A 27,817-nucleotide genomic window follows, 5' to 3' on the forward strand; every position below is an offset into this window, starting at 1 on the left:
CTTCATCCAATCTTTGATCAAAATGCCGATTAAGGTCTAGATGCAACAAAAAAATTAAAAGGAAGAATTACCAAGATCTACCGGATAGTAAAAAGATTTACAAAATTGATAGGTATAAATTATGTTTACATTCACAACTTATGAAATTAAAAATATTTACAAATCCCCATGTAAATAAAAGAAGCTACCTCAACATCTGTCTCTTAATCGCTTAACAGTTGTATTTTTTGTATGGAAAAGCTAAGAGTAAAACAAGCACATTTCTGGCTTACTCTTCAGATAAATTTGGTTAAGAGACATCAAGAATTGAACACTAGCTAAAAGGGGTACATAACTACATGTTGAGGACCTCTTACAATCAAATTCTTCAGGATGTGAGTGATACCCTGATGAAATTATAATGGCTGATCTGTAATCAGTAAATGAGGGTTTACAATTAGTATCAATGATATGATTGCAACACTCCTACATTCAGTCAATGGTGTCTCTTCCTCAATTTGCACCATAGACCACTCTTAGTATGAATTGTTGCACCAGTAACGAGTTCTACCGATTCGGGAGATCCTTTCAGCTCTACATCAAATTTCTGTAACAATAGTGCCAAAGCCACAGTTGACTCCAAGAGTGCAAATTGGTCTCCAACACATTTACGCGGTCCCCCACCAAAAGGTAAGAAGGCGAAATCTGATATGATCTGACAATTTACGAAGTAAAAGAAATTGTGAGTAGCAAACATTTATTTGTACACAAGGACGATATACTAGAAGAGTAACAAAGGGTAGGTGACCTCGTTAGGATACATTGCTCCTGGGCTCCGGTCTGGATCAAAACCTGCCCATCCTTCAATTCCTTCACTTTGCCTAGGCATTAAGAATCTCTCCGGTTCAAAGTCATGAGGTCGGTCCCAAAAAAAGGGAGATCTGTGAAGGTTATACACCTGAACCAGAAAAGGAGCTTCTAAGGGCCTTCAACCTTATCAAGGAAAAAAGGGACGGAGGGGGGTGGGGAGCAAAGATGGACAGGAAGGAAAAGAAAAGGAGAAGGAATCAGAAGCTGAAAGAACATCCCATGAGCCAGAGGTGCTGTCTGCAAAGTAATCAATTACTTCTCCATGGGCAGTTACAACTGTACACTAAATTAAACAGGCCATAAGTAGATGCATAAAATCCATATTATTTCTAAACCATCAATTTACCCATCCATGGGTAAAGATTTGCGGATACTATTATATTTTTTGGTGGGCAATATTATTGCAATTCTTAATCAATGAGGTCTAAACCTCATAATCCCAACGAAATTCTGTGTGTGTGCATCTGCTTTTCATGACATTCATTCCCCTCATTGTAAGGCATTTTGACTTACAAAAAGAAAAGTAAATAAGAATATATGCCTAAATTTGAAACAGTTTCCAGCTCACCTAGCTATCATCTGACATAGGCACTAAATTCACAGACATCTTATCCACATCACCATATAATCATGGGCTAAATTTCAGACCAATACGAATACTACACATTATCATTTTTGCAGAAAGTCATTTAGGCTTGGGACTGGTTGAAGAACAGTGATCATAGAAACACAAGGACAATAAACGCACATAGGGAAATTTCAGTTTTATGGTCTTCCACTTTCCAGGAGTGTTTGGGACTTTTGACAATGAAATTATCCTTCTTCAGTTTTTAATAAATGGCGACTGATTAGTTTGGGCCTTCGGAAACTTTTTTGAGATTGTACCTCTCCTAGGCCCTCCAAGGGTGTCTTTATATATAGGGTTTAGGGTTCAGGGTTAAGCATGCTAGTTAAGATAATTTATCTCTATTGAAGCTGCAGAAATATCCTCATCTTGTATATTCCGTTATCACCAAACAGCAATCATAGTAGACTATTCTTCAAACTGATTAAACCATATTATTAATCTTCGAAAGTAGAGTTCTGTTTCATGCAGGGAGAATGAAATGGATCAAAGATACTTTAGAGCTCTTTTCTTTTTTCTTTTTTTGGTTTATTTTATAAAAATAAGGATGGTGATTATACTTCAGCAGACATGAATGAGTAGTTGAAATCAACCAGACCTAGATTTGAAATAGGTGTTGGGTTTCAAAGATTTTTAGAAATGGAATAGAGCAGGAAATCTCAGGCTGGTTCTAAATACTTTTTTCTTAATAAGAAAGAATTCAAAGTTGACACAGCAACTATGAAAGTAATAAAATAAAACTCCCTAGTTTCCCTAATTTAACTAGAAGTATAACAAAATGAAAATGCTATACAAATCCAAACAGATAACAAATCAAATAAAATTTCATACTAAGAAGATTTAAAGGTACAAAGTTCTAATTATTATTGTTCCTAGGCTGAACAGCTATCTCACATATTGATATTATTCCCCGAGGGCATGGTGAAATATCAAATACAGATAATTAAGATTATGTTGACCACATGGTTTGAGAAAAGTGGGAATCACGTGCCCATCCCCCATTGCTTATGGGTTTTTTATTGGTCCATGTCGCTTTCAATTGGGCCTTTTGCTCCAGCATCAAACATCTTAGCAAAATTAATCAGAATACTTATGATATTTAAGCATTGTGATTCTCCACTGTAAAGTTTGTTATTTGTCTAATATCATGTTCTCAGGAGAGGAGTTGTTCAGCATGTCCAGGTGGAGGAAGATTCAGCTTGGGTCATTCGTTAGTTATGTCTCAGGGTGCTGGAGGGCGATAATCATTTCATGACAGCATCAGTAGGATCCGAGAAATATGATCTTTGTTACTTGTTTCTTTCCAGGGTGCCCCTTGGTCAACAAACTATGTTTTGGGATCACTTTTCTATCATAGCCGTGATCAGATAGTGCTTGCCTGTATATTTTATTTTCGTTCATGGGTTGGGGTAGGGGTTTGCAGTTGGCGTCTGTCTGTTTGTAGTATGTACCCTAGCTATTCCTTTCTTTCTCAATAAAATATTGGCTATCAACATATTTATTAAAAAAAAACCTAAATTACTGTATCCCTAGATCTGAAGTATCCACGAAATATGTGAAACTAAGAAAAATTCTACTTACAGAAATAAAAATATCAGTCCCAGCAGGAATGGCATATCCATTTTTGTCACCCTTGTATCCTCCTGCATCATTGATTTAAAATTCCATGCTTAGACCAGCGTTATCCATCATGTCCTAGATGTGTGTGTGTGTGTGTGTGTGAGAGAGAGAGAGAGAGAGAGATGGTAACTGGAACAGCAACATTTGTATAAAGCATTTAAAAACAGTTACTGTGAGATATTGGCTTAAGGAATGAGATCACTGATCTTAGCCCTTACAGGTTTGGGTCATGACAGATGCACAGTTAGCGATTTCAGAGGTTGTTTATTATAGGTAATGGTAATAACATCATTTATTTGTATCTGACATGGTTCAAATAAGAAGTTAGTCTACTCTATATTTTTATTTTTTTCTTCATATTTGGCGGGAGCGTTGTGTACTGGGTAGGTCCTTTTTTTTTTTATTTGATAGGAAAGAATTTTCCAGCAGATGTCTACCCTCCACCACTAGATCTTTATGAATATGACTATCAACAACTGGATCCTTACTATCAGTCCCTTAAAATCTGCTAGTTGGAAAGGGAAAGGGGGGGGGGGAAACTAGGTCCGCAAGAGAACAAGAAGACAGCAGCAACAAAGCCTTAGCTTTCCTCACAAGGTCATAAAGTCTTCTTAGATAACAATTAGTTGAAGAATCCATCCAATGACTGTAGCTGAGTCCCTTCAATCTCCCAGTGAAGGAAACCAGAAGAGGTGGATAATTTAATATTGAATAGATGGTCTCTCACATTTCACAGCAGAGTCTGCCATGCATATGGGCTCTGAGAATACATGGAGCACATTTCTGTATTTGAAGGTTCCAACTTGCCAACCGAGCCTGAATTACCCAAGAAGCAAACTTTGAAGGAATGAAAGGAACACTAGCCACCTATGCTAAACTTAGAAGATGTGGCGACAAGAAAATTCTTCTCCATGATAATGAGCAACTCAGCCAACCTATGCTAAACTTAGAAGATGTTCGGTCTCAAACATAGCATCCTCTAAACGAAGCTTCAACAAAATTATTATGCTTCCTTGGAGTTCTTTCCCTCCCCTCTTGCAGGCCCTTGCCTCCCCCTATGTAAAGGCAGAGCCTTGTATTTTGTTTGCTCACCCCTCCCCCCTTCTCTTTCCTTTGGTAATGAATTTTAAATTAATCCAAAAAAAAATGCTTCTGATTCTAAAGAATCCTTGGCACTTAGTAGAGACGGAAATATTATAACATTACCTCCCTTGTCAATATATCCTTTTCCTAGCTTGACAACTAATTTGTTGGGGAACTACCCACTCAAGAATCCCATTTTCCCAAGTTGTACACAGCTAGGTTTTGATGATAACAAACACTTGAGTAAGTTTACTATGTATTTAAAGTCTTGTAGTTACTCATTGATGTAAGATAAAGGTTGAAACACCACTCCATTGGAGTTACAAGACTAAAAGAAGAATTGAGAACAAGGCTCATGAAGACAATGTCTATTGGTAAAGCTGAAAGACAAACTCGAAGATTGAAGTCATGACAAGTCTCAAGACAAGATTGAAGTCAAGACACGCTCGAAGATTGAAGTCAAGATACACTTAAAGATTGAAGACAAGACAAGCCTGAAAGTTGAGACAAAGCTACAAAGACGCTCGTGTGCACATAGTTTATTTGAAGACACTTGCACACACTTGCATTGCATATTTGGACCTTTGATAAGACCAAAATAATGTCAAAAGACTTGGTGTAAAAGCCCCAAAAGATCCGACCAAAACAGAGCAAAACAGGGCTAATTTGCACCAACAGGCCTGACCAGTTAGAAGCAGTAGCCACTGGCTACAACCGGCTGGAACAGAGTTGCAAACCGGTCTGACCGGCTGGCAAAACGGACGGAGAATGTCCGACCGGTATCAAGCCGATTGTCCAATGGGTCTTTTAACTGGTCCAGCTGGTTCATCCAACCGGTTGACCCAAAAAACGACTACTATTTGACCATTGGAGATTCTCTTTGCACAGTTTTTGGCTCTAAATAGGCTACTAAAGGAAAAAAGAAAGCACAGCTTTTGAGGCTATTAATACTATTCATTTGAGAGAAATTATTCAGAATCTTTTGTCCTTTTCTTATCGACTTTTGAGTTGAGCATCATCATTATAAGATTTAGTTTGAGTCAACTCAACCATTGAAGGCTTACATCACAATGTTCAATCTTCTCATGAAGAAGCTTTGAATCAGCCTTCGTCATGTGCATGCATTCACTTTCATAATCATACCATTTTGCATAGGAACTTAGGAAGTATTCTCTATATAGTTACTATCTTTCCTGAATTGTTTATTTATGTTTAATCGTAGTTTTGATCTAAGAGTTGGTAGAACTCTTGATCAAACTAAGTGTGCATTAGCCTAGAGTGGACTTAGGTGTTTACACGGATACTCTTGTTCTTAAAAGATTTTGTGCACGGATCCTCTTACCCTTAAAAGAGATTTTGTAAAGGATTCTCTTATCCTGTAACAAGATTTTGTAAATGTATTGTTTCCCACCTACTGTACTGAAAGGAAACATCTAGTGGAATTCTCTGAAGTGTTGAGAGGAGTGAATGTAGACTCTTAAGAGTCGAAACACTATAAATCATTTGTTTCATCAATTTTTTTTGTGAGTTTTTTTATAATAAGGACCCAATCCATTAGACACAACCTATTCACCCCCCTTTAGGTTGTTTCACATAATTGACAAACAATATTGTATTCTATAATCTGTGTGCTGTTTCTTCCTCTTCCCCTTCATTCGTGATTGACGAAGGAACTAATTTAAATATGGAGAACTCCAAGAAAGGTAAAAGAACTTGCAAATGTTAAAATCTGAAATCCTGATATAAAAAGAAAGCCCAAAAGCAGTGTCATACAAATGGCCCTGAAGAATGCAGTAATTATATGGGTGCAGACTTTATTAATGTTCTCTTGAACAGATCAACCATATGGCTTCAATATGGTGTTTCCACCGTCTGATATTTAGTTGGAGTGAACCATCTAAGGATTAGATAGACAGGTTATAGTTGTTGTTTCAATCCATGTAGTTCTGCATCATCTTCATGGCTCCTCAAAATTTAGTGTCACAAAAAATAACTCACTATTGGAATGAAATCTCAAGTACTATAATAAAAGTTCTCTCTGATGAGTAAATTATATTTGATTAGTAAGGCAATCCAGTGGCTTGAGTTTGAATCAAACCATATCATTATATAACTAGAACAGGATTTATTTGGAAGAACAATTCCATGGGCATGCCCTTTCTACCAACATCTATATACTAAAGGTATTCGAATTTTGGTATCTTCAAATTGAGGTCAATGAGAAGAAATACCACAATTATCATTATATTTACTTAAAGTTAGATACGATGTCAATGACAACTTGTACCTGGCAATACATCTGATTTGAGGGAACGCCTAATAAGCAGTGGGGGCTGAGGAAATAGACGAAGAGCCTCCACAACAATAAGCCGTATGTATCTGTGCGCATGTAAAGTTTAAATTTTTAACACTTCTTCATCCTATATTTTGTAATCAGAATAGCTCAAAGCATAAGAACCAATGAATCTTATTTTAATAATACACCATTTGAAAAAAAAAAAACCTAGAGACTTGAAACTATAGTAACAGATAAACAGAAACTTGAAAAGAAACATAGCATCATAAATCTGAGCAAAATATTGAAAGATTACTCCTGTAAAGTGGGAGACTATAACGGTTTACTGACAATGGGATAAGTACATTAAATACAAAAATATGCATTTCCATTTTATTTTTTTTGGGTGAATAAAAATTCATTACCAAAGGAAAAGAAAACAAGGAACCTCCCCAAAATAGGAGGGGAGAAGATCCAAGACAATACAAGGAAAAAATAACAAATACAAAGCTCACCCCCTGAGGGGCTAGAAGGAAGGGGGGAGACCCCAGGAGACAACAATATGCCTGTTCCTAGGGGAGTTAACACATCTAGAAGAGATCCTTGACACTTAGTTTTTGACTTCAAAGACTATGGAGTCCCAAATCTGAAGGAAGGTTCTTGTTAGAAGACCATTTCCTGAGGTTTCACTCCATCCAAATATGAGAGACAGACACTCCAAAGGCAAGCTTGCCCACCACATCATAGATGGATTTGCTGGCAAAAAATTATATCCACCCAAATATATTCTCTCCGGAAGGGGAGAATTCTTCTTTGCCTTAGCCAACACTTAGTTAAAGACCGTGTCAAATTGAGGAGGAGAAAAGGACAAGAGAAGAAAAGATGATCGACGTCTTCAGAGGCATTCGAAGAGAGACAACAGTCTGGGGAGACTGGAATCTGCCGGTGAATGAGGAAGGACTATGTTGAAAGGCAATTAGAGAGAGTCTGCCAGACAAAGATGCTGTGGCGGGGGGATGTAAGCCTTGAACCAAACCAACTTGCACTAGGGAAAGATAAGGGCACGGGTTCTGATGAGATCCCAGAACGACTTAGAGCTGAACAAGCCCATAGAAGATGGAGACCAAGTAACTAAATCGCCTAAACCGGGTGGTCTTCTTGTGATGGAAGGTAAGGTACTCCAAATATTGGCTAACTGAGGAGAGGGGAGAGGGGCCCAACCATCATGGCAAATAATGTCTGCAACCAAATATATCGGCTAACTAAGGAGGGGGCCCAACCATCATGGCAAATAATGTCTGCAACCAAAGACTGCTTGTGGAACCCCGAACTATAGAGGGCTCTGGCACCAACTAAAGGAAGGAGCACACCCATGGGGTGCTAGTGGTTGCACCAGATACTAATATGGGCACCACCCCTCAATCTTAGAGACGACAACCCCTAGGGCGAGAGGCCGGAGATTAAGGACCTTCCTCTAGACCCAAGAAGCATCAGAGCAAGTAGTGACAGTCCAAATGGAGTCATTACAAAGCAGGCCAGCATACATCCAGACAACCCAAATACTTTTCTTTTTAGCCACAAGCTTGAAGCTTCCAGATCAATTTGAGGATGCTAGCAGAATTAACCTCTTTAATTCTTCTTGGACCAAAAATCCCCTCATCTTTGGGGAGACGGACAGAAGCCCAGCTGTTAGGGCGGAGGAATCTAGAAGTTTCAGATCCTTTCCAGAGAAAGACACGCATAAGGGATTCCAGATCCTTGATGGTGGGTTGAGGTAGCCCAAAGGTATCAAGACCAATACATGTAAGAGGATTGAAGGACATATCTAATCAATTCGAGATGACCAACATAAGAGAGAAGCTTGCCCTTCCATAGTTGTAGTCTTTTGCGCATGAGATCTAAAATAGGAGTGCAGTGGTGAGCAATCAACCTAGCAAGGATAAGAGGTAAACCCACGTATTTGACAGGAAAACGACCCAAAGAGAATCCAGTCTTCTCCTGTAGAATAAACTTGTCAGTATCTGAGATCCCCGCCAAAAAAAGGAAGGATTTCGAGAGATGAGTTGTTGGTCAGTGCTTGACTGAATCCTTCGACATAGGACCTCTAAAGCTGTAAAACCACCTCTAAACCGAGTTTAACTGAGCTTGTGTACTTCCAGGTCCAGGTTCAGCATTTGGATATGCATCGATGTTCTGGACCTTAATGGTTGAGGATTCAGACCAATCCCCCAGTTCACCAATGGCGGACCCCGAAGAATCAACTGACATAGCTATCATTGGGCCTGACAAACCAAACGGGACCTCACATATAAGTTTTGCATGCTGGGTGGAGCATATGCAAAACCTGTCAATCTAAGAAGTCGGGCAGTAGGTAAGGAACCTGTTAGTAACTCTATAAGAAACTATTATTTTGTTTGGTCACGGAGGGGGTCGAATCGGCTGAAATACAATTTTCTCCCTGTGGGACCCGCATACCCCGGCTGGGTTGAGCTGTCCGTATGCCATTACGGTCGGGCTCCCGTTTAAATTATGGGAGGCTTGTCTCTAGTTAAAAATTTGCAGTGAATCATTTGACATCAAGAGATATCAAATGGCCAACATACGTTTCCTTTACAAGCAGGAAGCCAAGAGTGTGGATCATTTTTTCTGTTCATTGAACTGTGCTGGTGTTTAAAATACATTTCAGGATTCCCATTCTTGAGTTAATAATAACATTATGATGTGTGGGTTATCATAGAAAACCTAAGCCACCTGGACACACAACAACTTGGGCGGGGTAAAGATTCCATTTCTTGCATTCTCATTGGCCTGTATGAAGTGTCGGACACTGGTACGGCTCAAAATTTGAAGTATCCAAGCACCATAGAAGAAAATTAAGAACATTAATTCTGTGAGTATGTGAGTGCCCGTGTGTGTGTGTGTGTATATACTACATATGCATGCATGCAAGCATTCATTTATGTGCACATGGGATGACTCAAAATATTGTTGCATAGTACAGTTCATATAACTAGTAAGCAGGACTAAAGGCTTTGTTGACTTACTCCAACTTCTTAAGACATTCGAATGTTGCTCTCCCCTGACCAAGTACAGAATCAATTTCTGCTTGAGCTTTTTCCATTTTGGAAGGGTTCTGTGATAATGCAATTCAAGAGGCATTTAGAGTTTCCAAAAATGTAAAAACATTTAAATATCTGCGTAAGACATAAGTCCCCATGAAATGCAAATTTTAGTAAATATATAAGATTCAATGCATAAATAGTTCTTGAGTTATTCTGAAATTAGTAGGACCACTATCACAGTCTAGTCATGCAAAAACTTACTTGGGCAAGCAGGAAAACAGCCCAGGTAAGAACAGCAGCAGTTGTCTCGTGGCCAGCAATAAGCATGGTCATCAGGTCATCCCTTAGCTGGAGAGACATCAGACATCAAAGTAACAGATTATAATAGAGAACTACCCTTGACCAAGGAAATTTGAACCAAACTCGCAATAATAGTCTAAGTCTCTAAGATACTTCAGAAATGTTTAAAGAGGAAGACTTAGATCAGGACATATGAAGACCAATCTTCCAGCTTCTCCAGTTCCACTAACCAACTAGTCATTGGAAACAAGGCTATGCAAATCATTTGACAGGCCCCACCTGGGAATTAACTTAGAGAGAGAAGGGGACGTAAGGGTAAAGGCATTCATCAAGTCAACTTTCAGGAGAGGCAATCTCTTATTCAAAAGCATCATAAGGGGGTCCCGAATCCCTCTGGATCTCAGATGTGGTAATCATGGGCCTAAATGAAGGTCTGACACTGGAACATTCTAAACCTAATACCCCTTGTTCAAAATGTCACAACAAACTGGAACATTACAGGACATATATTTACCTGACGATCATCAACATCAGCTCCCCGCATATCGACTAGGAAACGCAACAGACTTGCATCCTGCAAGGCATGTCCACAAAAAGAATGACAAGTATCGCATGAGTGCTTCTGAAAGACTACTGGGCTCCAAAACAAAATCAACCAAGTTTAAACATAGCCTGTGGGATTTGGGGGCTTCCTCTTTAGAGGAACCATAACCACCTTAAGATTCATGTAGTCTCTTTGTTGTAGTTTCTCAACATCTGTCTCCTACAATAAAATGGAAAATCAGCATTAAAGAACAAACTAGATAGTTGTTAGTAACATAATCATGTTTACAATACCAGAGACAGCAAATATGCATTTAAAAACATTCCAGCTTTATAGGATGCCCAGGCTTTTATGCTTAGAGAGTAATTTACATAATCATAAACAGCACATATTTTGATAATATGATGCAATCATAATAGATTTTCCATCAGAATTTGTTTGTTCAGATATCAAGGGTTTTACCAGGTTCCTATCTCCAATCACCATCAAGTGTTACAAATAATGTTGCACAAAATCACATGTGATAGTGCATTAGAGATTGCTTTGCCATTACTGCTGATTTAACTGCATTCTTCATCTAAGTATGAAATCATCCAGATCACAAATACTTCCTTTTTCTTTTTTTTTAAGATGGTACTTTCTTTTTTGAAAAATGAAAGAATAAGAAGAAGGCTGATAAGATATCAGCAGGCTCGTGCTTGTATGTTCCCTCTCCCCCCCCCCCCCCTTTTTTCTTTCCTTTGGTAATGACTTTTTTTTTTTATTCATCCAAAAAAAAAGGCGGGCGATAAGATATCAGCAGGGAAACGTTACAAACAATCACCCAACCCATTCCTTTAACATATGTTGTCCCATTCCAGAAGCAGCTTACTACATTCAACCCCCTCAAACATTGAAAATAGATAAAACCATTGGACAACGTCCCATTTTAACTCTCCTTTCCGCCATACCATTAAGAATGCCTTGTATGTCTCTAACTAGATTTGTTTTTGTAACTTTTTCCATGACCACAAAAATTAAGTATATTGTAATCTAAAATAAAAGTCACAGACAAATAGGAAGAGGTTCTCCAAGTATGCAACAAAGTGAAGAGTACAAAAAGATTAAACAATGCATGTAGCCATGCAAGAAGAGTATACGAGTAATCAATAATCATGCATCATTTTCTGTCTCCCACCCAAAAAAAAAGGTAATGATGAAGGACCAACAAAGCTCACTAACTTCAATCATAGTTGTCACGGCGTCTAGGCGACCCAAGGCAAGCATAGTTTGAAATTTTGGTCAAATACCAAAATTTCGACGGTTTATCATGATTTCAACCCTGGTCAAAATGAAACCCACCAACGATTTGCCAGGTTTACAAGGTTTCAGTAGAAATTTTGGTGAAATGACCGAAACAGTGGAATTTCGCTTGAAATGGTCAAAACTGGGCAATGTTTTGCTTTTCAATTTTATGGCTCTTCATTCCTATTGCAAATTTACCTACAAAATGGATCAAATTTCGAGCCCATTTAACAGATTTCGAAAGTATATTTCAGTTTTTAACCAGGGTCAAAATTCTGGTCATAAACAAAATTTGGAGCCTTGACAGAAAGTATACTAACACTATCAACAAACTAAAATGCAATTTTGATGTTCTTCTTATATTAATTCCACAAAGCTTAAAAACAACACATAAGTCAAGATGGGAACAATCAAGAACAAGAAAACTTAAATTCTGTGGCTACGTCACTGTTTAAATTAGTACTGATATAGTTTGTGTGAATACTTAATAGTATGTCAACTTAAATAGGGTTGCTTTTTATCAGAGAATAACCTTTTGTTGAGTATATCTAGATGCAGAAGCAGCAAAAGGGAAAACCTTTAACAATGAACCCAAAAATAAAGGGGTATGATTCCTTATACACGTTTTAAATTCGCCCACTATCATAGTTGTCAACGTGATTAGGCAACCCAAGGTGTTGGAGAGGTACCTAGGAGCTTAGGCAACAAGGTGCCCACCTAGGCATACAGCATATGTAATATAGCAATCATGATTTAACATGGTTGGAAATTTCTGTCAAAACTACCAAGATTTCGCGAAAATTTTTGGTTTTGAAAAACTCAAAACAAAACGCAGGTCGACTCACTAGGTATGCAGAATTCTGACCATAATTTCACAATTTTGTCCGAAATCTGCGAAAACTTGATTTCGGTATCATGTCAACCGAAATGATACAAAACAGTATATATAAAAGCACTGTTCAATCAAAATGGGTCGAAATTTCTACCCATTTCATGAGTTTCGAATGGTTTCACCTGTTAGGGGAATAACTCCAAAAAATCTCAGATTCGTTTTTTTTGGCCAGATCACCTACATTTCTTGGTGGAGCAAAGTCTTGGGGCTACTCCAACGCATATACAACAACAATTTGCCTCATTTGAACAAGATTTGTGCAAGATTCAAACTTAGAAGTATACCCTTTTTCACCAAAGGTTTCAATCCTTCCCGGAACTCTATGTGGTACTAACTTAGAGTTGGAGAACGATTTTGTAGGGGTGTTTTAACCTTGATTGTATACTTGTACTTGACTACTTGTAACACTTGACTTATACATGTAATACTTTGACATTGTGTAATATTATATGATTTTTCTTGTTCCTAATGCATTATTTAGATGTTTTCATTAAATTTTGTGCGTTTTAATACTAAATTATGTGTAAAATAGGTTATATTTGAGAAAGTATACAGCAGGGTACAATGTGCACTACCACTCTAAGGTATGAAACAAAACTACCAATTTGGGTTTTTTTTGCAGTCTAAAGATTATACCATGATTAGAGATGCTTAATTAGAGATTCCCTAAAGTTTTAAGCCAAAATATGGCCAACTGAAACATGCAGAGTTTTGGTCGAATTTCGGTTGAAACCCGAAATATTCGGGGTTTTTTATCCCGGCCAGGGTAGAAACCAAGGTCGAAACTGAAATCACAAATCTTGTAAAATTTTATTTAATGGGAAAAAGAACGCTAACTGATCATGTGGTTCCTGCGCCTAGACACAGGATCATGTGAAATTATTGCTCAGCCCCCAGTGAACTAAAAAATCCCATTCAGTCAAATGCTCCTGCATGTGCTCTTATTGGGCCCCACGCTGGTGCAGGCACTACACAACCAGACAGCGATCTCATGCCCTTATATAATTATGCTTATATGCAGCATAGAAACCATATCAGTGCAATATGATATAATTATGCTAGTAATAACCTAATATGAGAAACCAACATAAAATAAACAAGCATAGGATATAAATATATAATATAAGCATATTCATCAATAAACAAAGCAATAAATATAATCAACATAAACTTGTGAAGTGTAAAAAAACTGATATAATATAAAGAATGTTGTTACAAGGCCATAAGGCGGCACCAACTCGCCAAGGCAGTCTGATAATCATAAGTAGGGCTGCAAGTTTGGCCCTGTCAGCCCGAACCCGCCCTGGCCCGCCCTGAGCCCGAATAGGGCCTGGGCTAAGATTTCTGGCCCTGAGGGCGGGTTAGGGCCAGAAATTCCTGGCCCTGAGCCAGGGTCGGGCCAGGTCAGGGTTGAGACCTCGGGTCAGCCCGACCTTGATTTTGGCCCTGAAGAAATTTCTTTATTTATCAAAAAATAGAAGCTATTATTCATATATCAAGTGCTTAGCTCACTTGGTAGTTTGTGTTGTATAAAAACCAATTGTTACCAAAAGGTATTGGGTTCAAGCCTCCTCTCTCACATCTTTCATAGGCTTGTTATTTTAATTTAATTATTGTAGGGCCAGGGCCAATCAGGGCGGGCTTGGGCTGGGCTTGGCCCGTCAGGGTCAGAGTTAGGGTCAAGGTATTTAGGCCCTGAGTCAGGGTTAGGGCGGGCTTGGGCCCAGCTAAGGGGACTCAGGGTTGGGCTAGGGTTTTAAAAAGCCCGGCCCAACCCGACCCTGTTGCAGCCCTAATCATAAGGTCGTTATGATTAAAGAAAATTCATGGTTAAAACTCAAGTTTCATTCACTAATCAGCTTAAATTTATTCTCACCTGCCTGGTCTCTTTTGCATTCTTGATGAGTCCATCAAGGCAGTCGTTGATAACCATAAGGTCGTTATGGAACTTTCTCTGCCTGGGAACCACCCATCTTGCTAGAGGAAGTTTCCAATATGGTATGTAGAAAGTAGATCTGTGTTCAGCTTCAAAAAGAGTACCATATACAGCCTGTAATATATTTATGGAAGAGCTAAATCAAAATCTGCAATAGCATGTCTTTTAGTTTCAATGCAAAAGACCCACAGGAAGCAAGTGTAGAATAATAAGGTTTTTTCACATAAGTTCATAAACACAAAATTACAGTCACAAAGAGAACAACATATAAAGGCCTGGACTGTTCACTTTAGTTATGGAAGAAAAGAATAAAAGTAATATAGAGAAATTAATTACTACATAAGGATCCAACTTATTTCCAGTAATAGATAGACAAACTAGAATGCAAGAAACTCTAACAAAAACTCATTTGCAAAAACTAAAAGCTTGAACATGACACACACACTCACAAACACATGGCAACAAGGGGAAAGAAGTGTCGGGATACCCCGTCGCACTTCCCAGGAGTCAAACACTCGACCTCCCCGCTCTGATACCATGTGCACTGCTGCTTAGCCTAAAAGCTTGAACTGTTAAATAAAGGCAACATAAATATATACATCAACAAAAGTCCCATCCTTTTTCAAACTCCCCCAACCAGGTCAAGAAAGGAAGCCACGCTAGATAGAATGAGAAAGTGTTCATACGCCTAGGATTTTACTTTGAATACATCCCTCGGGATTCTTCAAACACAGGTTACATTGGAAGATTATCAGTATATGATAAACATTATAAGGAATGTTGATGGATCATAAACAATTTGTGAAGAGGATATTAGGGAAGTGAAAAGAAGAAAGCATCCCATAACTGCAAATTTATCAAGAAACCATATCAGAAAGTTCCTACAGTTTAAGATTACCCTTCTAAAGATATCATCTACATTTCTTTATAAGGATAAACAGTACTTGGAAACACATTATGGGCATGATTGCTGAAGCATTTGGAATTCACCGGGTAAACCTGCTCTTATTAGATCATTAACATCCTATTGTCCTTGATGTAGTGAAGACTGGAAAGCATCTTGTTGAAGTATTACCGTCAGGATCTAGGGGCAGTTTAGTCTTTCTATTCTCCTTTCTATTAGTCCTTAAAGTTTATGTAAAGTCAATTAGTTGTAAGGGGCAGAATTGTCCTATTTTAATTTTGGTTTATTATTAATAGAGAGGGACAGACCTGCGGTAGAACATTCTGCTCTAGCCGCAAGCTCTCTCCCACCTTGGAGCTTGCGTGGTTCTCTTCTTCCCCTCTTTCTCTTCTTCTTCCTCTGTTTCTTCTAATCTGGTTATAAGAATCTGGTATTCTAACACATCTTATATATATATATTTTTTTGGTAGGACTAACACATCTTATATAGTGCCATTTCACAGACAAAAGGAAGTTCCAAGCTACAGATACCCAATTTTTCAAGGTAAATAAGCAGATGCTAACCTAAGAAACAGTAACATTTTATTGAGCTGAACGATACATCAAAAGAACAAGGGAAATTTCAGGATGTATATCCATTGAACCAAACCTTAATAACTGGAGATTCTTTAGTCACTGACCCAAAGTCATAGTTAAACACACCAAGCCCAATAATATCAAGTGCCAAACTTGAAAACTCTGCTTCAAGATCTAACTCAACAACCTCAGCCTCAGCTCTTTCTAGAAGTTTCTCGAATTTTGATATGGTCCTCTCTGAACAATCGGTGAATATTTTGACCATAGCCTCCAAGAACAAAGCATGGAACCCAGGAGCAATAACTGCAATTCATGGCGATTACAGCTGAAATAATTGTTAGCTTCAATATCCTCCAAGTCAGAGAAGTAACAGCTGTCTAAAATATACACCCAGAAATCTAAGGCTAGCAGAAAAGGGTAACATACAAAATTTATCCACAAAATTGTTAAACAAGAAGACTTGGGGAGTATTAAAAAGAGCTAAGGGGAAAAAAACAATGATGCATTAGTTCTTGAAAGCATGATAAAATTAAAATGGTTAAAGTAATGACATTAATGCATTCTGGTTTTCATTGAAGCATTGCTCTCGAGGATTAATTATTGCATCCCTACCAACCCTTAGATCCAAAAACTGTGGACAAGTCGTAGATGATGAAGAATGGAGACAAGGTGATGCAGGTTCATCATAGAAATTGGCTTATTTCTTTAGAAATAGGCCTAGGGTTGGGTTATATACATGTTGGGCCTTTGTTCCCAAGGGTTTTCTATGTAATAGGCCATTTTAATGAACCTAAACTAGGGGTATATAGGTTGCATACGGGATTAGCCCAATACTTAGTTTATTTTTATGTTTTTTTAATTGAACCAATTCAAATTGGTTGCATCCAATTGGTTCAATTTAAGTGATCATGTGACTTTGTTAAGTGGTCATGTGACAACTTAAGTGGTCATGTGATGTAAGTTGGGCTGGATTAAGACTCTATAAATCCAGCCATGTTTTGAGTCTATTTCCTTTAGTATTCTAGTTTCCTAGTCAATTTAAGTTACCTAATAGGTAGGGACAGGGTTAGGCCTTTCATTTTTAGTGTCTAAGTCTATTTTTGAGTCTTCTATATAAGTTTGTAATGGAGGCCAGCATTGAATACGAATTTTGATTAATAAAAAATTAGCTTTATGCTTGCTGCCATTGCTGCTGCTCTTTGTGAGTGTATATCCTTGTGGATCTCAAGGTGGCTAGGGTGGGTGGACTCTCACGACTCCTTGCGTCTGTCCAGTACCAGGAGGTTCTTCTTCTTCTTCAATCGAGCTTCTTCAAGCTGCTGCTGCTGCTGCCTCTGAAGGAGATCAAACCAGTAAGTAATTTTAGTTTCCAGCATATATCCTTCCCCTCTTCATCCTTTAACCTAATCCACACCCCCCTCCATCCATCAAACCCTAATTTCCATTAAACCTGCAACTCCTACCCCAACTAGGACTCCTTCATAACTTTAGATCTGTCCATCAGTTTCAAACCAAACTTCTAGCCTATATCCCTCACACCTCTCTCCACACTCGATCCAAAACCCAGCTTATAACTCCCACTCTATCCCCTCCATTCCTCCACTCCATTAAAGCCCAAAAAGTGCAACTCAATTCTGTCCAACTTGCAGAATTTGAAAACCTTCCCAAAACCTATTATTTGTATACCATAAAAGCACCTTGCACATTAAAACCCCATAAACCCCATTGTCATTGTCCAACCCTAACCCTAGTTTTGACCTAAATTAGTAAATCCTAATCCAATCGGCCAGCCCTTGTATGTGACCCCATTACCCTGGCTCCTAGTGGGACTACTCCTACCTAGGACTACATTAAGTGGTATCAGAGCTATGGTGGAGGGAAGCTCCAACCAAGCCTCGAAAGATCCACCTCCCTTCGTTTTCAAGACCCGAGGTCGTCTACCCAATGAGAGCATAACCATATTAATTGTTGATGAGAGGCGACGTAACAACATTATTTCACAATCTGTGGTGGATATGTTGTCCTAATCAGGAGAGACTTGCATCATGCCTATAGGTAAAGTCTTTGTTGAATTTAAGCGTTCCTCATACTCTGACGATGCTTGGTGTCAGCCGGTACCATTTCCAAAGAGCTTTATTGCAGTAGGTTGTGATTGGTTGGACGAGCGACAAGGTTGGATTGAACCTGAAAACAACTCGTGTGTCCTACCAGATCGACACCGTCTATACCATTTGTTTACTCTAAAAGGGTTACAACCAAAGGTGACCACATCGACTGTACGGCCACAGGGACTGCCGAACATGTCAACTCAAACGCAAGTGGCATCTATTGTGTTTGAAGTTTCACCAATGGTGGATGTACCAACAGAAGATTCTACTAAGGCAGTTTGTGTTGAAGAGATTCAAGAACCGATAGCAAAAGAAATTCAAGTAGACCAAGCTGCACCAGTAGTTGAGATCATAATTGAGAAGCTAGGCCATCAAATTGATGTGGAGGTCCAAAACATAATGGAAGAAGAAACTACTGAAGAGGTCTACACTGAATAGAGCAACGTAGACAAGGCTGAGGACATGGAAGATGAAGTGGTGGTTGAGAACACTCCACAAGAAATCATCAACATCCAAGATACTGTTCTTGAAGAGGTCAATCATATAGAGTTTGTTATGCCACTATGGTTCTCTGAAGAGAAAGCTCCATGCCTTGAAGACTTTATTCCTAATATTCTTGCCTCACCAGAGTTCTGTTTGGGAGTGGACAAAGCTGCTACTCACAAGTTGTTTCCCCCTCATCACTGCAAAATTCGAGGACGAATTTTTTCAAGTTGGGGAGAGTTGATGCAAGTACATCATAGAAATTAGCTTTTTTCTTTAGAAATAGGCCTAGGGTTGGGTTATATACATGTTGGGCCTTTGTTCCCAAGGGTTTTCTATGTAATAGGCCATTTTAATGAACCTAAACTAGGGGTATATAGGTTGCATACGGGATTAGCCCAATACTTAGTTTACTTTTATGTTTTTTTAATTGAACCAATTCAAATTGGTTGCATCCAATTGGTTCAATTTAAGTGATCATGTGACTTTGTTAAGTGGTCATGTGACAACTTAAGTGGTCATGTGATGTAAGTTGGGCTAGATTAAGACTCTATAAGTCCAGCCATGTTTTGAGTCTATTTCCTTTAGTATTCTAGTTTCCTAGTCAATTTAAGTTACCTAATAGGTTAGGGACAGGGTTAGGTCTTTCATTTTTAGTGTCTAAGTTTATTTTTGAGTCTTCTATATAAGTTTGTAAGGGAGGCCAGCATTGAATACGAATTTTGATTAATAAAAAATTAGCTTTATGCTTGCTGCCATTGCTGCTGCTCTTTGTGAGTGTATATCCTTGTGGATCTCAAGGTGGATAGGGTGGGTGGACTCTCACGACTCCTTGCGTCTGTCCAGTACCGGGAGGTTCTTCTTCTTCTTCAATCGAGCTTCTTCAAGCTGCTGTTGCTGCTGCCTCTGAAGGAGATCAAACCAATAAGTAACTTTAGTTTCCTGCATATATCCTTCCCCTCTTCATCCTCTAACCTAATCCACACCCCCCCCTCCATCCATCAAACCCTAATTTCCATTAAACCTGCAACTCCTACCTCAACTAGGACTCCTTCATAACTTTAGATCTATCCATCAGTTTCAAACCAAACTTCTAGCCTATATCCCCCACACCTCTCCCCAAACTCAATCCAAAACCCAGCTCATAACTCCCACTCTATCCTCTCCATTCCTCCACTCCATTAAAGCCCAAAAACTGCAACTCAATTCTGTCCAACTTGCAGAATTTGAAAACCTTCCCAAAACCTATTATTTATAGACCATAAAAGCACCCTGCACATTAAAACCCCATAAACCCCATTGTCATTGTCCAACCCTAACCCTAGTTTTGACCTAAATTAGTAAACCCTAACCCAATCGGTCAGGCCTTGTATGTGGCCCCATTACCCTGGCTCCTAGTGGGACTACTCCTACCTAGGACTACATTACAAGGAGAAGTTACCACCAGAGTGGCAGCTGTTCTGATGAGTAGATTAGCATTAATGATTGAGAATTCATCTAGTAGAGAGGCAAGTTCAGAAAAGAAGAAGAGGAAGAAGCCAGACAGGAGAGGGGGGGGGATCTGAAAGTTGCATGAGAAAGAGAGGCAAAAAAAGTCAGAAATGAGAAAATCAGATGATTAGGTTTTTCTTGTTTTTACATTCTCAGCTTGATAAAAGCTTAGGCTGTTAGGCATATTACATATGCATGCGTTAAGATATACAAGATATCATGCGAAAATGTAGATGAAATCATGAATCATCCATGTATGTGACACACAGTATGCATTTGTGTATTCAATCCTTTAAACAGCCAGTGGTGGGTGCACATGTAGTATTTATTGTTGGGATTAATCCCACATCGACCAACTCAGTTGAGCCTACCTAATACCTTAAGTTTTTGAGTTAGATAATTCAACATGGTATAAGAGCAACCAAGCCCATTACATTTATCATATATCTGTGCACGGCCATCCAAAAGGACCACACATGCCACATGTTTAGCCACCCAAAAGAGGGGCAATATGTTGGGATTAATCCCACATCGCCTAACTCAGCTGAGCACTTGGGCCTACCTAATACCTTAAGTTTTTGAGTTAGGTAATTCAACATGGTATTAGAGCAACCAAGCCCATTACATATATCAAATATCTGTGCACGGCCACCCAAAAGGACCACCACACATGCCATATGTTTAACCACCCAAAAGAGGAGCAATATGTTATGTGAAGCATTGGGAATAATCCCACCTCGGCTAACTATGGGATCTTGGATGACTTCATATACCAGTTGGGCCTCTCCACCTAATAGATTAAGCTTTTGGATTGGATAATTCAACAGTCATATGCATAAACTCTGGTCAAGCAAGATCAGACTCCTGGGCTCAGTAAGTGTCAGGTCAAACCCACCAAAACTACCACTTCTGGTCCATTAAAAGGCAGCAACCTATACCTTGTTTACTTGGCAAAAAAACTGAGGATGGGCCAATCAGGACAGAAGCTAGGATGCCCAAAGTTAAGCTCCAAAAGCAAATATGTGCTCTAAAACCTTTTTCCAGCACCATAAAAAACTTAGGCATGGCCAGCACAGACCATGTTAGAGCACCTTTTTCCAGCCCAGCAAAAACTCAGGCATGGCCAGTCTGGTCAAAAGCCAGCACAGACCATGTTACTGGATCTATTGCTACACAACCTCTATAACAATTGCTCAGCTCAATGATTAAGTCAAGAGCTTAAAGCTTGGTTGTAGACTGATGTCTAAAAGCTGGACTGCAAACATAAACTCATTAAGGATATATAACTTGCATACCTCTTCTCCTCAGCTTCCAAGTGTCAAGATCAGCAGGTATAAGCCCTTTCCCCATTATTGGTTCAAGGATATCAGCAAGGACTCCCTAATTAAAAATACGACCACTCAAACGGGGAAAAGAAGCATATTAAATGATGTGCAACAAAATGTAATGGTTACAATAATGAAGACAAAACTAAAGTGCTAGTATTTGATAATGGTTAATATTCTAGAACCTTAATTACCACTAATAAACTGACTTCATCATAATTGACCAGGTCAATTCATTAACCTAGATGTGTATAGAGTTTTATGCTTTATCATTGGCACAAGGCAGCATTGACAGGACAGTTCAATATCACGCAGATGAGATAGAGATGAAAGCCTATTCAACAAAGGCCTTAACGGACTCTGATTCTTAATATATGATAGGGAAAAGGCTGGGTATGCTAGCGGTATACCGTATGCTAGCACCCTATGTGTCTATTACTCTCTTTTTATCCCTTTGAGGGGTAAGGGAGTCATTTCAAAGTGGGGAAGAGAGAGATAGACACATAGAGTGCTAGCATACCCATCCCTCTCCCTATATGCCAAAGTGAAACATCGGCATCCATTTTGAACAGTCACATGTTTAACTGTGTATAAACAGGTTCCCGACCCACTGTTGAGTTTAACCTCGACAGCCCATACCATTTTTTTCTTCATGATATGAACCATTTCTACCCATTGTCTGTTGGTTCAAAATGAATTTAAATCAATAAAGAAGTTACAAAATATCTCCTTTTGGGAGAAACTTGTTTTTGTCTCTCACAATTGTTAACCCCAACACCTTCCCGTTGTTGCTTTTGCAAAGCATATGATTAGGAGAACTTAAGTCCTACGTCAGAAATGGAAGAGAATGAAGTGAAGTTTATTTACTAAAACGGAAACTACAAGAGTAGGGTTCCCTGAAAGATAGGCTTACTATGCTTGCAACAAGAAGAGTGTAAATTCATACCTTGTCATATGAAAATGCAGAAGCATGCCCATACTAATAACAATAGAAACAGAAGAGTGTTAATTCATACCTTGTCATATGAAAATGCATTTTCACGTAAAATATGTCTTGCAACAATGGGGTCTGATACAACAACAAATGACTTGGGTCCAAAAGCAAGTTTGTAAACTGCACCATGCTGCCAATAAATAAATAAACAAGTAAGGAAACTGTATGGCTTTATTTAAAGAACAATCACAGTTAAGCCAGAGCAAACAACCCCATATGTTGCTACATATGACATATTATAAGGTGTTTCCTCCTTTAGTTGCATTGTCCCATAATAATCCACAATACAGTTTCCAATATCCGACCAATATTCAATGTAACCAAGAGGCGCAAGTAGCAATACAGAGAATTGGTGATGGTAAACACCTCCAGGAACCAATCGTAAAGCGAGAAGAAGAGTGGTCGGCTAAACAGATCAGATACGGCGCCTTCAGCCACCGGCATCGTTCCTAGACTCCCTCCACTTAACAGATTAGTAAGAAGGTTACTCGCATTGTCAAGTAAATTTCTTCTCGTTTTCTTTTCTTCAGTACTAGCTGATTGGCATCTACAAGAAGACAAATTCTTTTGACCCGTTACTATTTCAAATCCGAGCTACCAATTTCAGCCGTTCCTTACGGAAATAATTGAAAGAATATAGTCCTTCATAGATTCAGAGAATTAGGGATTAGATAAGAGTAAGGGATTGAAGAGAGTTAAAAAAGAAAAAAGAAAACCTGATCTGAAGTCTCTTCTTCCGAAATTTCAAATGATTAGTAATTGTAGTAGCTGAGCGTAAATTTGCGGTTGTGGAGATATCCACCAGAGAAACTTCATCCCTTTGATAACTGCCATTGACGACCACAGGGAACTGTAACAGAGCAGTTGCCATGGCGGATTGATCGAAATTTTGGATCCAAATTTATCGAAATTTTAAGAACACAAAAATGCTCTACTTGAGTTGAAGTGGTGACAAAGCTTTTCTTTATACCGTCTGTGACTCTGTATCAGTGAAACTGTGAAAAGCCAACCGATTTTACCCCAAAAAAAAAAAAACGTGAAAGCCAACCGATGTCAGATTATTAACTCGTGTCAAATAATATAATACTTTATCGGAGTTTATCCAGTGCACATGCCACTAGGCATTAGGCACAACCGAAATCCACCTTGTTTCGTAACTGGAAGTGGGGTGGTGCCTAAAGGAGAATGGAAATTAGGCGAAAGTTTTTTCTTTTCCACTAAACCTAGAAAGGCAATCTTTTTTAAAAGTCACAACACTAATGGCATTTGAATATATCACAACATTGCCTTTTTAAAAGTCACAACACTAATGACATTTGAATATATCACAACATTTTTTGTTTTTTTATTGTATTTTTTTTGGGAAATTATCAGTGGCACCCCCTGATGTTTGCCTATATTTTAAGGCACACCCATTAACTACCATAATATCAACCATTACCCATTTTTTAACGGTGTTAACATATAAAATTTCTTTGACCAATATACCTTTTATTGTAAAAACATAAAAAAAAACTATTGCTAAACAAATTTCTTATTTTACCCTCCCATCTCATCCTCAACCTCCACCTCCACCTCCACCTCAACTTCCGCCCCCACTCATTTTCAGCCATCGCGGCCCTGCTATGCAATCTCCACTCCCACTCCCCACTGTTCTGCCCCACCACCACCCGTCCCTGCCTCTCGCTCCCATCCCTAAACAGAACAATAGGAGCAAAAACAGTAACCACCAACAACCAAAAGCAAAACCAGAAAACCACTTCCACGATTTTGGTTCCAGACCAGACAACTTTCTTAGAAGGTTTCTGCTTAGGCAGAGACGCATCTCTCATAGAAAATGAGTATTACCTCAGCTGCTCAATTCAAAAGGTTTAATTAAGATACCTGAATTTGTTAGAGGTATTATCCAGTGTCTTTACTCCCTGGGCTATAAAAGGTCAGCATCTCAATTGGAATCTAAATCTGGAATTTCTTACAAATCATGGAATTCATAGCATACTGCTTCCGTTTATATATGGATGCTATGGGCATCCACCCAGAAGTGTACACACTTAGTTAGCATGTTATGCAGGTATTTGCTATTGAGACAAATGTTACAATACACCAAATTCTTAATGCGAATTGGACTGACTGCATCACCACTCTTGTTGCACTTGAGGATTTGGTAGAAGAAATTCGAGCTTCAGCTTCTTAATCTTCAGGTAGTTTATCCTGGAGTGCTTGAATCATGGAAGCAACGTGGGGCTGGGTTCGGACGTGGGACCGATGAGAGGGAGTAGGCCATTAACCAGCTGTTGACGGAGATGGACGGCGTAATCGTGCTTGCTACTACCGACATGCCTGGTGTTCTTTATGCAACTTTGCTAAGGCCCGACAGAGGATGAGGAGGAGGTGGAAGGGGTAAAATAGCATATGGTGAACATTTCAACCACATAAAGCTCCTAATTCTCCCATCTAATCAGTACTGCAAAGACGCATCTCTCATCGACAACGAATATTAAATGAATCAGAAATGAAGCTCAAGCGAGAAATTACCGGGATCTGAACTAACAGAGGAGTAGAGCTAGGGCTTCAACAAAAACTCAAAAGTGAAGTAGAAGAAGACAAGGCAACCAAGGAAGCTTCATTATTTCTCTCTCCATCTCACCACCTCTAATGACTTGTTTTAAAAAATATGGCTTGCTCTGTAATGTTTGTTGATAGAGGAGTGAGAGAAGAGGAAGGGGGCTCAATCGGAATCAGGCGAGAAGAAAAAGGGGGCTCGCCGCTACAACTCGAGCTTGTGATCAAGTGAGACTGAGGCTTGGACAGAGAACTCGCCTCTACAACTCGAGTTTGGTCGGAGAACTGAAGGATGTGTGATCCAGGGTGAGGAAGATGTTGCGGTGGATTCTTTAAGGTTGTGGGTGAGTGTGGGGAAGAAAAGGGTTTGTGGGTGTTTTAATTGAAAGGGTAGTTAGGTACTTTGCCAACTAAGAAGGGTAGATTTGTCTTTTTTAAAATATTAAATAGCTGACATCACCATTTAACAGCTTTTAGCTAACGATAGGGGGACAGTGTAGAATTAATTTGGTAAAGCAGGGGGTGGCGTTGATATTATGGTAGTTTATGGGTGTGCCTTAAAATATAGGCAAACGTCAAGGGGTGGCGTTGATAATTTCCCTTTTTTTTTTGTTGAAATTGTTTTTTTATTGTATCGTAACCCCAAATTCGAACCATTGTAACCTTCTCTTAATTGCTACGGATCATTTGTTTCTAAGTTCGGCTATTGGTGGTGATAAGGGTGTCAATTTGGGACCGGAACCGGGAACCGTCCTAATACCGTCCCACTAAAACCCGGTACCGGACAATCCCATTAGTAAATGGGATGGTACTGATATTTTATTTTGGTACCGAATGATAAATGGGACGGGACGGTTTTGGGACGGGATTCTCAACGGTACCAGTACCGAAATACCAATTAGGTACTTGATGGTACCGAAACTACTAGTACCGTTTAAAAAGAAAGAGTATATAAGATCTTTTTTTAAAAAAAAAAACAAAAAAAGGGTATAAGAATTACAACTCATTAGGGTTTCACTAATTGCCTTTTGAATACGAAGAGGAACAACAGGTCAACAACTGTAGCTTGAAGTCTCTCCTCACAGAACCTACTACAGTGCTACTCCTTCCTCCCTCGACCAACTACATCTACGTTCTTCTTTTTTGCACTTCGTACTTCGTACCATACTACCATGTGACATGTGTGATAAATAGAGTTTTGTTTGGAAAAATCAAAGAGGAAACACAACAGGATTCTTCCATTTTGTAGGACTTCTCTAGATTTAAAAAAATGAGAAGCTTATTATATATGATCTTAAGGAGTTTGAAGAAGTAAAACTATGATTTCATAATTTAAGTTGCTTTATAAAAAGCAGTAGGCAACTTAGATTTCATGATAGTGAAAAAATTCCACAACACTAATAAACCCGTCTTGTTAGAAACAATTAAACTTTTTCTCCTTTTTTCTACAGTGCCTAGAACCGTTTAAGAACCGGTACCGGCTCGTCTCGCTAGTAATAGGGATTGGGATCTAGGTTTGGTCCTGTTAACTAAATGGGACGGCACTGGGATTGGCACTTTCAGTACCGGTTCCGGTACCGTCCCGTCCCAAATACCGGAAACCGTCCCAATTGACACCCTTAGGTGGTGATGGGATTATATATAGGGATGTAAACGGATCGGATTCGGTTCGGATAGTGCTATATCTGCATCCGCATCCGATTAGCTTTCGGGCGGATTCGGATAGTGCTGAACGGATACGGATACGGATTCGAATCGGATATTTTATCCGTTTACATGTAAATATAGCTTTTCGAATGGCTATAGCCTACCCATATCCATATCCGTTTAGCTTTCAGACGGATTCGGATAGTACTAAATGGATACGAACATGGATATGAAAACAGACTTCAACTATTCATTTACATCCCTAATTATATAGAGTACCTGAAACTTTAACTTCTATTTTCTAAAGAACAGATAGGAGCATCAGTACAAGGACTGGGGACTCCCCCCTCGGTGGCAAGTTCAGATATGCTACCCACATGAGGACGGACGGGGATAGATCTGAACCCTCCATGGGGTGTGGGTGTCTGAATGGCTGTAACTATGCATTCTGCATCGATGACACTGGAAGACATGAAAATAAACATATTGTTGAATATGAATCCATTAAAACATGAATATAATATTATATTCCACCTGGACATATAAAAAATATAATTACACATCTGTCCCAGAAGCATGTTCGTTTTATTACAACTTCGGTATAAACGGCCACTAGTAGATGCACTGAAGTGGTAATTGTTTCCATGGGCCCCGTTTGGTTGACGGGGAGGTTGGGGTGGAAAAATTTAGGGATTGGACCCCATATGTTGTGGAGTATTGAGGGAGGAATAGTTGAAGGAAGAAAAGTTGCACCTTTCTGTTTCTTGGCATGTTTGGTTGGATTTTGAAGAGGATGGGGAAGGAAAGTTGCGACTTCCTCTCACCTTTTTCCTCAATTTCTTATCAATTTGATGGGATTTTGAAGAGGGTGGGGTGAGGGGAACAAAAGGGAGACAAGGATTTTGTTGGACAATGAGCCTCTCCAACCCTAGGCATCCAACCATCCCAACTTTTGAAAACCCCGGAAAAGTTGTCAGACTTTACTTTATTGATCATTCCTGCCCACAAACTTCCCACAACCAAACGGGGCTTGCATTAGTAAAGAAAGGAAACATATCTTCCAAAGAAGAATATGGAGAGAAGGAAATTGCTTTAAAAAAAAAATTTCAGGCACCGTAATTTAAAGTATCACTTTGAATGAATATAAGAGCAGAAGAGCTACTAAACTACAATAAGAACAGGGGTTCAATTTGTTGAATCTCAGGGTAAAAACAACAAAAAGGATAAGATTTGATTAAAAAAAAAAAAAGGCTTCAT

The 27,817-nt window shown here is 39.0% G+C and overlaps 1 protein-coding gene across 1 annotated transcript; it reads right to left on the reverse strand.

Annotated features, from left to right (window-relative positions):
- Positions 1 to 376: 376 nt before the first annotated feature.
- On the reverse strand, positions 377 to 27,801 carry LOC122653209 (cytochrome P450 97B2, chloroplastic). The gene is made up of 15 exons (XM_043847157.1): positions 27,791 to 27,801; positions 23,068 to 23,238; positions 22,718 to 22,898; positions 22,374 to 22,481; positions 21,328 to 21,412; positions 16,024 to 16,253; positions 14,411 to 14,584; positions 10,530 to 10,577; positions 10,329 to 10,388; positions 9,776 to 9,862; positions 9,497 to 9,585; positions 6,465 to 6,556; positions 3,056 to 3,117; positions 788 to 937; positions 377 to 694 (listed from the first exon to the last, which is right to left on the reverse strand). The coding sequence occupies exons 2-15, from the start codon at positions 23,220 to 23,222 to the stop codon at positions 476 to 478; spliced, it is 1,740 nt and encodes a 579-aa protein (XP_043703092.1). The 5' UTR covers positions 23,223 to 23,238; positions 27,791 to 27,801; the 3' UTR covers positions 377 to 475.
- Positions 27,802 to 27,817: the final 16 nt, after the last annotated feature.

This window comes from Telopea speciosissima, chromosome 2 (genome assembly GCF_018873765.1).
Source record: "Telopea speciosissima isolate NSW1024214 ecotype Mountain lineage chromosome 2, Tspe_v1, whole genome shotgun sequence".
Classification (NCBI taxonomy): Eukaryota; Viridiplantae; Streptophyta; class Magnoliopsida; order Proteales; family Proteaceae; genus Telopea; species Telopea speciosissima.